The 13,697-nt window shown below is 38.4% G+C and overlaps 1 protein-coding gene across 1 annotated transcript in view; it reads right to left on the bottom strand.

Annotated features, from left to right (window-relative positions):
• The window catches only part of RpL39 (ribosomal protein L39), a 42,951-nt gene extending 30,072 nt beyond the window's left edge, over positions 1-12,879 (bottom strand). The window contains exon 1 of the mRNA XM_090386316.1: positions 12,774-12,879. Within this exon, the coding sequence (XP_090242442.1) occupies positions 12,774-12,776 (3 nt within the window). The 5' untranslated portion in view covers positions 12,777-12,879. The remainder of the gene's footprint in view (positions 1-12,773) is intronic.
• Between the last annotated feature and the right edge of the window lie 818 nt (positions 12,880-13,697).

Below are 13,697 nucleotides of genomic sequence, written 5' to 3'. Positions count from 1 at the left end.
TATGGAGTACTTTGCATTTGTCAATGTTAAACTTCAGTTGCCACTATTCAGCCCATCCGCCTAACTTTTCTTAGAAATTTAACATATCTACGAGTGAGCAGCACTATTGTTTAATCAGTGAATTCTGTTGTTATAAGATTAATGGAATTTAGTTCCAAAGTCTAGGTATTTTCACCAACGATAAAAAAAAGTTGGTCCACTTGATATCAATGTTTCAATTGTTGATGATTCTGCTCAGGTAGCTGACAAACAGAATAAGTATTTTGCATCTACATTCACACATGAGTTATTCAAGGAGGGCAATGCCAGAAGTTTATCAAACTCTAACTGCAGATAACTGAGAGCAAAGTGAAGGAGAAATTGTTGAAGTTAAACATAAAGGCACCTGGGGCAGATGGAATCTATCCAGTTATAATGAAGGAAGCAGCAAGGGAAGTAAGCAAACCCTTACCATAATTATGTCAACAAATATCTTCTTTCGTCTTCTCAGTCTCCAACCCAAGCACAGTACTAAGTATTATAGGTTCTAATACCTCTCGTGTTTGGGGTTCACATAAAAAAAAAAAAAAAAAAAAAAAAAAATTATGAGAACATCCTCAAATTTCTTAAATTATGAGTCAGGAAAGGTCCCCGTGGACTGGAGATGTGCAAATGTATCCCCAATTCACAAAGGGGGTTCAAGAGATGACAAAAATAATTACAGACCTGTTAGTTTAACTTCTGTACCTGTAAAAATAATGGAGTCACTGGTTAAAGAGGTGATATAGAATCACCTAGACAAGACAGCAGTAATAGTTCAGACACAGCATGGGTTTGTTATGGGGAAGTCTTGTCTGACCAATCTGATTGGATACTACAATGTGGGGTGCCTCCGAAGCCAGGAGCAGCAGTGCGTAGCACACGCTTCTTGATTAGACCGGGGTTCGAACCCGTGACCACTAAATATGGAGGATGCAGATGCAGAAAGGTCAGGGAATGACCACCACATATCCCTGGAGCAAAATGGCCTTAGTTGCTAATGCTCCTAAAAACCAAACAACAACTACAATGTGGTCACAAAGTAACTGAATGCAAAAAATAATTTTGATATCATATACTTAGATTTCAGGAAAGCTTTTAATACTGTTGCACGAGGAAGACTGCTGTACAAATTGGAGCGGTATGGCATTAAGGGCAAGGTGTTGCAATGGATAAAGGGATGGTTGAGTGGGAGACGGCAGAGTGGTAATAAATGGACACTGCTGTATGTGGACTAATGTTATTAGTGGAGTCCACCAAGGTTCAGTGCTGGGCCCATTGTTCTTTTGTGTATATATCAATGATATCGATAAAGGTATATCAGTTTTAATGTATGATACAAAGGTTGGCAGGGTTATTAATGACAGTCAAGACAGTATGCTACTGCAACAGAATCTAGAAAAGTTAGGCAGATGGGCTGAATAGTGGCAACTGAAGTTTAACATTGACAAATGCAAAGTACTCCATATGAGTATTTTGCATTTGTAACCCAAGAGAAACGTATCGCGTGGTACTACACTCAGTGAGATGGAGAATGAAAAAGATCTGGGGTAATTGTGCAATCAGATATGAAGTTCTCTGAGCAGTGTAGACAGGTGGCACGAGCAGGTCATGGAGTTTTGTCAATGATATATAGGAACTCTGCTAGCAGAGACAAGGAGGTGATTATCCCTTTGTATAAGGCAATGGTCAGGCCACAACTCCAGTACTGTATACAGGTCTGGAGGCATCATTTTAGGAAGGATGTAGAGTTGCTAGAACGAGTACAGAGAAGGGCAACAAGATTGAGAGGAACAAAGGGGATGCGCTTACGAAGAAAGGCTTTAAAGCCTGCAAGCTGCAGCATCTGGAGACTATGCACCTACGAGGTGATCTGATCAAGGTGTATAAGGCCTTGAATGGTTTGAGCATGCTCAATGCTGACGATGATACTTCCTTGCTCAAATTAAGAATCTGAGAGGGCATAGATTCAAACTGAGGAAAGACCATTGCAGAATAGATATGTGGAAGTTTGCCTCTAGCCAGCTGGTGGTTGATTGCTGGAACAGACTTCCATCTGTCGTTGTGGAAGTTGATAGCTTAAATAAATTTAAGGCTGAACTAGACAAACATTTGGAGTGACCAGAGGGATGAAATGGGAAAAGGTTTTTTTGCTGACGCTGTATAAGCTTGCTTTCTTGCATCTTCTAAGAACTTCGTACGCTAATGCATACGAAGTTCTTAGAAGTCCCGTGTCCAAAATTCTTAGAAGTCCCAAAAGAAATTATGGTTCAGTGAATAAAAGACAATCTGTAAAAATAGGGTAATGCGACAAGCAGAACACCAATGCACTACTATATAGCCCCTTCCCTGAAAGGATAAGGTCATACATCAACCGTTAATCCGATGCAGGTGGTCATAAAAGCTAAGTTGCCCTTTCGATTTTGTCTATTCCAAGAATTGGGTTTTTCCACTACCCGAGCAATTAAGAATGTTTGCATAGTTACCAAAATTCTTACGGTACATCCATGTATTATGCTCGTTATAACAGTAAGTGATTGTATGGGAATATGCGTATATTAATGACTTCATCTCATCACAACCGTGATCTCATTATTTCCGTGCTCGTTATAGCCAAGTGCAACTATAGTTGGATTTTTTTGGATAGACTGAATTTGTGCATTGCCGTCGTTGTGGCGTCTCATGTTGGAAGGTCCTTCACAGTGAGTTGCTCTCCTTGTACTTTGGAGATGACTGCTATTACTTATTTTCAGTTGAATTTGTTTGAATCACTGTTTCAGACTGTGCTGTTTGGAGCTATTTGGCTTCTTATCGGTGGGAGCATGGAGGTGAGGGGGTGACAACCCAGTTGACTTGTTTACAGAATATGAGGGATGCCAAAAGGGTGCTTCACTGATTAATAATATCTTAAGGCAGAAAGGCTGAAACTATGATATAATTAATGCATTTGCATCATTGCTATAATCTCAACTGGGTTGTTGCCCCTTGTGCCTCTGGGTGGCTGCCTGCTGGATGATGAGAGGCTGGGCAGCTTTGAAACAGTGCTGCTGAGTTGTGGTCTCAGCTGAGGATGAGTAACAGTGGTCTACTCTGGTGGGGAGGTGTTGCTTGTTTGAAGTGTGTGGGGGTGGCTCGTTGTGATGGATTTCGTAGTGATATGTTATAGTGGTGATGGCGGTGTGCAAGCTTCAGTTTGTCTAAAAAATTAAAATATGTTGTAATGATGAAAACGCACTAACTAATGGCATAGTTTGAATTTTTCATAGTTTGAGGCTTTCTGTCCTAAAATATTATTAGGTTAAGAGCTAAATGATAACTATAGACTAGTCAGTCTAGCTTCAGTGATAGGGAAACCATGGAGGCACAATAAAGTGTAGTACAGGGACATTCAGATAGAAATGAAATTCTGAATGCTGCACAACACTGTTCTGTTAAGGGAAAATCCTATTTGTGTATGTATGAGTATATTTATTTTTAGTGAATGAAGAAAATTATTCTAAAAATTTATGGTCGATTTTGATTTCTTTGTTAGATAAGTTTTACTTTTTGTTGTTTCTGTACCAAAGAAACTTGCATAAAGCACAGAGTGTCTTCTCGGTAATATTTCTAGATATGTGATTATTTTAGTCATTAGTAAGACAATTTTTAAAATTAAATGAGCTGTATTCTCTCTCTCTCTCTCTTAGGGGCTTAGTGGGGAACAGGTATCCTGTGTGTTATCAGACACTCAGCCTAAAACACTGATGGATCCAATATCTCTCTATTACAGAAGATTTAGGAGAAGTCTGGTTGGCCTGCCTCCCTAAAATCCACTCATGCACACCTTCTCGATGGTAAGCCCTGTTCGTTGTCACTTAGGTGGCAACGAACGTGTAGAGTGGTTCTCTTCAAGATGCCTGGTCAGCGTGAAGAGGAAAAGACCAAACCTTCCAGCATATGACAGCACGACGAAACAAATGGCCCTAAGTCCCCAGCAGCTTTCACTCCCCCTCTTACAGCAGCGAGAGGATCAGAGTGGAGGCAGAGGGTGCTAAGAATCTCTGGGTACAACCAGGCTGCCATGCACAGAAACTGAACCTGGCCTGTTATAACGTAAGATCACTCATCGGTGAAGACAGGATATTAGAGCTGGAAAAGGAATTAGAAAATGTTAATTGGAATATCATTGGTTTGGCTGAAACAAGAAGAAGAAATGAATCACTTATACGTTTATCAAGTGGAAATCTGCTGTACACCAATGGAAACAGTGAAAGGAGTGAAGGTGGAGTTGGGTTTCTGGTAGATGACTTTCATCAATCGGTGAAATACCACAACTTTGCTTATTGGAGGCTTGAAGTGGTGAAACCCATGTTTAGTCTCTAGAGCAAAGTTTCCGGCATCCCCCCCCCCCATACTTCTTCAACCCATGCACGGTACTAAGTACTATAGGTTTTGATACCTTTTGTGTTTGGGGTTTTCATAAAAAAAAAAAAAAAAAAAAAAAAATTTCAAAAACAACATTTTGGAATTCGAAAGTAGATCACCAAGGGTGTAAAGACTAATACTCAAGATTTCTAAGAGGTACAAGCTAAAGATTATAGTGATTTATTCACCAACATCGAGCCATGATGATGAAGAGGTTAAAGAAATGTACACCGAAATTGAGTCTTCTAGATGAGCAGAAAACCCACTACACTATTATTATGGGAGACTTCAATGCTAAGGTTGGAAAAAGACAAAACAGCGCAGAAAGGGGAACTATAAGAAATTTTGGAATTGGTGAAAGAAATGAAAGACTTGTGGAATTTGCAGAATCTCAAGGACTGTCAGTAATGAACACTTTTTTCAGGAAAAGGGTGAACAGAAAGTGGACATGGAAAAGTCCGAAGAGATTAACTACTAATGAAATCGACTTCATCCTCACTAACAGAAGATATATTGTGAATGATGTTACCATCCTGAATAAGGTAAATGTTGGAAGTGATCACAGAATGGTAAGATGTACACTTGATATAGATGTAGGAAAGGAAAAAACTGACTCGAGTAAATAATACAAAGGTCTTTGAGATAACAGAAGAGGAGAAAAAGCAGTATGTACTGGAACTTAAGAACAAGTTTGAGCTTCTGCAGACTGCTCAGGACCAAGGTATCGACGAGGAATATTACAACTTTTTGAAAGTGATAAAGCCCAAGAAACCTATAGGGAAAAAGAAATCCAAAGAAGAAAAAATAAGTCAAGAAACACTTGTCATGAACCGAAGACAACAAATGAAAAGCAAGAAAATCACTGACAGGGAGAAAATTGAGTATACTGAGTTATGCAAAGCCATTAGAAAGACTCAGAGAGGACATAAGAAGATTTAACACTAGAACAAGCATTAAGGGAAAACAAAGGATTTAAATCAGCAGCCATGAGCAGTAATAGAGAAAGACAAATGATACTGAAACTGAAGAATAGCGATGGTGTACTTATAAACAGCAGAGAAGGCAGAATTCAAATAGCAGAAGACTATAGAGAATTATACAAGGAGCAGGGGAATGATGACAGCAGTGGGGAAGATGGATTGCAAAGTAGTAACACATACAACATACCTGGAACATGCATTGAAGAAAATGAAGAATCAGAAAGCCCCGGGGGCAGATGAAGTTACTGTAGAGTTGTTAAAATTGAGAGGAAGAGACATAACACAAAACTAGCAAGGCTCTTCACAAAGTGCATTAGATAAGGTGTGACGCCTAAGCAGTGGAATAATGCAATCATAGTTTTGCTGCATAAGAAAGGAGATAAATCGGAAATTGGAAATTATAGACCAATTAGCTTGTTATCCCACATCTACAAGTTGTTCACAAGGGTCATTACTAACAGATTAGAAAGAATACTTGATGAGAATCAACCAAAAGAGCAAGCTGGCTTTAGGACAGGATTCTCAACTATGGATCACCTTCACATAATATCACAGCTAATGGAGAAAGCAAATGAAGAAAGCAAGTTCTGAAAAAACAAAACTTTTGTTTTTTCAGAACTTGTTATATCTCAATCACCAAGATTTATTGGATTGCTGTGATAGGGGTCTGATGCGATTTTCACTTGGCTTCATTTTCAAAATATTGGTATTGAAATGGTGTAATGATGGAATAAAATGAAATTTTTCTGCATTTGCCAAAAACAAAATATATGAATAAAAACTCTCTCTCATATTATTCTCATCATCAAAAAAGTGCCTATTCCAGATTTTCCTTGAATTTTGTCGAACTTGCCACCATGACCATCCTTGCTGGCAACACACTTCCAGAAGGTAAATTTCATGAAATCTAGTCTACTGTTACCCCCTAAAATTTTATAGTTGTACTTTCTTGTTCTTGCCTCGCTCACCAGTGAGAAGATTCCTATTTTACTCAACTAATTCCCCACAGTATCTTCCACACTTCTATCCTCCATAAGGTGTCTAGTTGCTAGCTCTGCAGACCACATATAAGCCGTTCTTCATACATATAATGCTTAGTGATCTAGTTCTTAATCTAGTCATCCTTCTTTTTGACCTTTATAGAAGTTCTATCTTGCATTGGATGTAGCCTCAAGACTTCAATACAGTATCCAAAGTGTGTTCTCACCATCGTCTTAGCCGACCGGGCTAGCCGGGTGGGTAAAGTGCCTGCCTAGCAACCCAAAGGCCGTGGGTTCGAATCCTGCCTCGGGCTTGGATCAAAGTACTGCAAAAACCTTGGGAGGTGCATTATGGCCACAGAAGCCGATGCACCAACAACTACCAAATAAAAAAAAAAAACCATCATCTTAAAGAGAAGGATAACAACCTCCTTCTCCCTACTTGCAAAATTTTGATAGATTTATCAAAATTTTACTGCCTGTTTATACTGCACGTTGAACTTTGTCTTTCTGTATTATAATCCCTGTCTATCTTATCCTGGTAAACCTTTAATTCTTTTCACCCTAGCCCATAAACTACTCCTGGTTTCCTGGGTTCCCCAACCTTGTATTTGGAAGTGTTTAAATTTAGCTGCTATTTTTCAGACCATACTTGAAATTACTCAATCTTTTTTTGGAGCAGTATAACTTGGTTCTGATCATTAACCCTTTAAACAACAAAATTTGATTATTTTGACAACTTCCTCTGTATTCCCTCATGTATCATCTAGAAAGATGAACAAGATGCGAGAGAGAGATTCAAGCACTAAATATAAAAAGACTCCACTTCTCCAGTCCACTCTGAAGAATGTCGATTTATTACCACCCTCTGTCTCCTATTCTTCAACCAACTCCTGCTCCCCTATTATCTTGTCTTGCTCTAATTTACACAATAACGTCTTATGAGGGATATCAAAAGCTTTACTAAAGTCCAGATATATAATGTCAGAGTAGTTTCTTGCATACAACTCTTGTATAACCCCATCGTAGTAATAAAAGAAGCCCAAGACATCTGCTAGACCAGAAAAAAAATAAAATAAAATAAAAATAATAAAATAGAAAAAACTACCTATTTAGCTCCTTCCTCATGCAGCTACCTGTCCAGTTGACCTTTCAAACTCCTCATGTCCTCATCCCCAACCACCCATGGAGGCAACTTATTCGAGTAATGAGCAATTCACCAAGTAAAAGAAAACTGTCTATAAATCATTCAAAACTCTTTGCTTGTAATTTGAATTTATGGGCCCTAGTTCTGGAATCATTCATAACAGTGAAAATTTTATCCTTATTCATTTTTGCTTTCTCTATTAACAGCCTTGTACACCTCAGTCGGGTCTCCTCATATGGACATTCCTTTTCTGATCTCATCAAGTGCAATGGACACTTTCAAGAAGCTTTCCCTCTTTAGGTGCAGTCTCTACATTTCAGCATATTCCAAGTGCAGTTTAACAGTTGCCTTGTACAGTAGGCTTATGGAAAATGTATGATAATTCATCTATAGGACACTATAGATATAACATGTATGATAATTCATCTATAGGACACTGTAGCAGATATAAGCTAGTCTGTAATCAGGTCACAAAGGAGGTTCGGCAGGCAAAGGCGGATTACGAGAAATCTTTGGCAAAAGATGCTAAGAAAAACAGCAAGGATTTCTTTACTTATATAAACTCTAAAAGGAAGGGGCTGAATATGATTGGTCCACTTGACATCGATGGTTCGACTGTTGATGATCCTGCTCAGATAGCAAACAAACTGAATGAGTATTTTGCATCTACATTCACACGTGAGGAATCATTACAGTTTGAAAATGGAAGGTTATCAAATTGTAGCAGTGTGCTTAATGATTTTGTAATAACTGAGAGCAAAGTGGAGGAGAAATTGTTGAAGTTAAACATAAGAAAGGCACCTGGGGCGGATGGGATCTATCCAGTTATATTAAAGGAGGTGGCAAAGCAACTAAGCAAACCCTTAGCCATAATTATGAGAGCATCCTTGGACTCAGGAGAGGTTCCCACGGACTGGAGATGTGCAAATGTATCCCCAATTCACAAAGGAGGTTCGAAGGGTGACACGAATAATTACAGACCAGTTAGTTTAACTTCTGTTCCGGGTAAAATAATGGAGTCACTGGTTAAAGATGCATTGCAGGATCATCTAGACAAGACTGCAGCAATAATTCAGACACAGCATGGGTTTGTTAAGGGAAAGTCTTGTCTGACAAATTTGATTGGTTATTATGATGTGGTCACAAAGGAACTGGATGCAAAAAATAATTTTGATATCATATACTTGGATTTCAGGAAAGCTTTTGACACTGTTGCGCATGGAAGACTACTGTACAAATTGGTGCAGAATGGTATTAAGGGTAAGTTGCTGCAATGGATAAAAGGATGGTTAAGTGGGAGAAGACAGAGGGTGGTAATCAATGGGTGCTGCTCTTCGTGGACTAATGTTATTAGTGGAGTCCCACAGGGTTCGGTGTTGGGGCCACTGTTGTTTTGTATATTTATCAATGATATTGATGAAGGTATATCAGGCTTAATGTCGAAGTTTGCAGATGACACGAAGGTTGGCAGGGTTGTTAATGACAGTAATGGCAGTGTGCTACTGCAACAGGATCTAGATAATTTGGGCAGATGGGCTAAGAAGTGGCAACTGAAGTTTAACCTTGACAAATGCAAAGTACTGCATATGGGTAGAAGTAACCCCAGAGAAACGTACCAACTGTGTGGTACTACACTTAAGATGGTAGAAAATGAAAAAGACCTGGGAGTAATTGTGCAGTCAGATATGAAGTTTTCTGAGCAATGTAGACAGGCTGCTAGGGCAGGTCATGGGGTTTTGTCAATGATATATAGGAATTTTGCTAGCAGGGAAAAGGAGGTGATTGTCCCTCTGTATAAGGCAATGGTCAGGCCACGTCTTGAGTACTGCGTACAGGTCTGGAGGCCTCATTTTAGGAAGGATGTAGATTTGCTTGAGCGTGTACAGAGAAGAGCAACACGATTGGTGAGGGGAATGAAGGGATCCTCTTACCAAGAGAGGCTTAAGTGCTGCAAATTGCAGTGGCTGGAGACTAGGCACCTGCGCGGTGATCTGATTGAGGTCTATAAGGCCTTGAATGGGTTGAGCACGCTGAATTCTGATGGGATCCTCCCACTTGTTCAGAATACGAACCTACGGGGACATAAGTTCAAATTAAGAAAGGATAGATGTAGAATAGATGTGCGGAAATTTGCCTTTAGCCAGCGGGTTGTTAATTGCTGGAACAAACTTCCATCTGTCGTTGTGGAAGTTGATAGGTTAAATAAATTTAAGGAGGAACTGGACAGGCAATTGGAGGGTATGGTGTGATTTTTTTTTTTTTTTTTTTGGCTGATGCTGCATAAGCTCCTACACTGCTTTCTTGCATCAAGTGCCACTACTACTACTACTACTATAGGCCTTCCTGTCTACACTGCTCAGACCACATAACTCCCAAATCCCTTTCTTAGAAATATTCTCCAAGTATAAGACCTGGAGTTTTTCTGCATTGAAAGTTAGCTGCCACCTTTCAGACCATCCCTGAAGTCTATCTTAGTTGTCCTCAAGAAGCACTGCTTGGCATTTATTAAATACTCTACTGACCTTGACATCATCTACAAATTTTAACACTACACACTGTATCCCTTCAATGGCATCATTTAAGAAAATCAGAAATAACAACAACAACAATGGTCCCAGTACTGATCCTACAAACTGTATCCCTTCAATGGTGTCATTTAAGAAAATCAGAAATAACAACAATTGTCCCGGTACTGATCCTTGGGAAACCCAACATTTTACACTGGCCCACTCTAAAGAGTAATCATAAATCACAACCTCTGCCTCCTATCCTGCAGCCATCCTCTGATTAGTTTAAGGCTTTTTCTTGTAATTCCAACATGTGGTTATATGATAAAATTGTTATGCACAAGGACAAGCAGAATAAAATAAGTTAAAAACATGAAAAAAAGCAGTAGTTTCATTTTATCTTTTTGGAGTTTTGTATTTTTGTTTCATCATAGCAAAGAACCACGTTTAGGAATGGGATGCATGTACAGCTATACCTTGCCTAATATTACCCCATTTATATGACCCCATGTTATAAAAATTTCCAGAACTAGGGGCCATAAATTTAAATTACAGGGAAGGGGTATAGACTAGATTGTAGAAGTTTTCTTTTGACCAGCAAGTCATTGATTGCTGAAACAAGTTGCCTTCCCATCATGTAGCTAAGGCTGACAGTTTGAATAAATTCAAAGGTGGACTTATTCAAAGGTGAGGTGGGAAGCACAATTTTTTTTCTTGGCCAGTGCAGCAAAAGCTTGTGGCTTTCTTGCACTGTATGGCAGATATCATTACTATTTAACTCACCTGATTAGCTATTTTGACAAAGTTACTCATGAGCTGAATGTAGGAAATGATTTTGACATCGTTTAGATTTTATAAAGGATGTGACTCAGATCTTCACGAGAATTTGCCGTATAAGCTGGAACATCTTGGAATCAGGAGTAAGATTCTAAGATGCATTGCTAGGCGGCTGCAGGGTAGGAAGCAGAGGGTTGTGATAATGGTTATATTTGTCGGATTGGTCTATCATTAGAAGTGGGGTACCTCTCCCTCACAAGGATCAGTTTTGGAACCATTGTTGTTTCTGATTTGCATAAATGATAGCAACAAAGGGATAGAGGATCAAAATTGTGATGTCAGAATTTGCAGATGATGTGAAGATTGGGAGAGTGGTTAATGATTATTGAAGCACTCCTTCAGGATGATTTTGGATAGGCATTATCACAAAAGATGCAGATATATTTTAATGCAGCAAATTGCAAGATCTTTCACTTGGATCTTACATATATACACTTCATGGGATTGAATTTAAAAAACAGTAGAAGAAAGGGATTTGGGAGTTATGATATAGCTCTGAGAAGTGTGGGCAGGTAGAAGGAAGGCCCATGGTGATGATATATCAAACATTTGCTTATATAGATAGGTCAAGCCCACTGCATAAGACAGTTATGAGACAACACTTGAAATACTATGTCCAAGTGTGAAACTGCACCAAAACACTAAAAAAGATATTGCACTTCTTGAATGGGTCCAAAGATGGGTAGCTCATTCGGTGAGATCTGCAAAAAGGCACCTGTACGAGGATAGACTTTGAACATGTGTGCTACAGAGCATGGCAACCAGGTGCTTTTGAGGGGGTGGCACGTCTCAATGAGAACTGTAAGTCTCTGAAAGGAATTGTAAAATGAAGAAAGATAAAAACTGTTGATTACATCAAATAAATCTTGGGGAAATTCACAGATCAGCTGGCTTCAGAGGTGTTCAACCCTGTGTGAAGAGGGAAATACATAGGTTATTTTATTTTATTTATTTTTTTTATATATATATTCTTTATTTTTATTTATTTTTTGGTCAGGGCAGCAAAAGCCTACGGCTTCCTTGCAAATACATGGCTAATACTAAAAATAAAATATATGGCTAATACTAATCACCTGAGAGGGCATAAATTCAAATTGAAGAAAGACAGTTGTAGGATTTATGTTTAGCCAGCAGGTGGTTGATTGCTGGAACAAATTTCCATTTGTTGTTCTAGAAGTTGATAGCTTAGATTCAAGGCAAAACTAGACAAACATTTGGAGCGAGTGGATGGGTGAAATGAGAAGGGGTTTTTTTTGGCTGATGCTATATAAGCTTGCTTTCTTCCATCATGTGCCTTTAATAATGCTAACAGATGTTGGAACAATTGTTTGAAAGGAACTTTGAACATACTGCTCTTCTTGTTACACGAAATAGTTACCTATTAATGTGGTCATATACTCGTGAAAACAATTTACGATTAAATTTAAGTTAACCTTTAATACTTTAAAACACTGATATATTACTCATGCTGTTTTCTATATTCTAAAGGAAATTCGATATTTTGTATTAGAATTCACAACTTATTTCATAATTGCTGTCCTTTCGCCATATTTAGTAAATACAATTTCAATATATGTTGCAGGCTTAACAATTTGGGTTCATGAACTACGTTGCCGATTTTAAATAATTATTTTTACTAATGACTTGAAAATATTTATTTCATAGATTCCATAATACGGATTAACGATTTCCACTATTAGTCCAAATTACTGAGGCTTCACCGAGTCTAACAGCGTTAGGACAAATAACATAATTTTCAGACAGGAATTCAATCATCGTCGTACATCGAAAGTAAGTTTCTTCAAACTAAATTTCTTTGAATTAAAAAAAATAACTTCCACTTTAACAAACATGATTCTTAATTTATTATCATTATTCTCACCATAGTAAATAAACTTACCATATCAAAAATGAAAAGCAAACAAAACTTCTCAAGACAACTGACGACTACCCACCAGCAAGCAAGGTGGAAAAAATAATACTACACAACGACACCTACATATCACAAAGGCAGAGGCATATGATGCATGAAACAAAGCTTATACAGCATCAGCCAAAAAAAAAAAAAAAAATTCCATTTCACACATTCATTTACTCAAACCGTTTCTCCAGTTCTTCCTTCAATTTATTTCAAAGCTATCAACTGCAACGAAGACAGATGAAAGTTTGTTGAAGCAATCAACTACCCGCTGACTAAAGGCAAATTTAGCATTAGCATTAGTAGAGGCATTTGATGCAAGAAAGCAAGCTTGTGCAGCATCAGCCAAAAAAAATAAAAATAAAAATAAAAAATAAGTAAATAAATAAATAAAAATAACCATTTCCACTTCACCCCTCTGTTCGTTCGAAATACCTGTCCAGCTGAGCCTTAAACTTATTCAGGCTATCAACTTCCACAACAAGGGATGGAAGTCTGTTCCACCAACCAACCACCCGCTGGCTAAAGGCAAATTTCCTCACTTCTATCCTACATCTGTCTTTTCTCAATTTGAATTTATGCCCTCTCCGGTGATTATTCTGAGCAAGAGGAAGAATCCTATCAGCACTGAGCATGCTCAAACCATTCAAGGCTTTATACACCTCTATCAGATCACCTCGCTGGTGCCTAGTCTCCAGACACTAATTTGCAAAACTTAAGCCTTTCTTCGTAAGAGCACCCCTTTGTTATATTCACCAATCTTGTTGCCCTTCTCTGTACTCGTTCCAGCATCTTTCTTTTTTTTTTTTTTTTATGAGAACCCCAAACACGAGAGGTATTATAACCTATAGTACTTAGTACCGTGCTTGGGTTGGAGGTTGAGAAGACGAAAGAAGATATTTGTTG

Source organism: Mastigoproctus giganteus, chromosome 12 (assembly GCF_048544385.1).
Source record: "Mastigoproctus giganteus isolate SK-2022 chromosome 12, ASM4854438v1, whole genome shotgun sequence".
In the NCBI taxonomy this organism is placed as follows: domain Eukaryota; kingdom Metazoa; phylum Arthropoda; class Arachnida; order Uropygi; family Thelyphonidae; genus Mastigoproctus; species Mastigoproctus giganteus.
The sequence above is the reverse complement of the archived record's forward strand: the minus strand, read 5'-3'. Positions and strand labels throughout refer to the sequence as shown.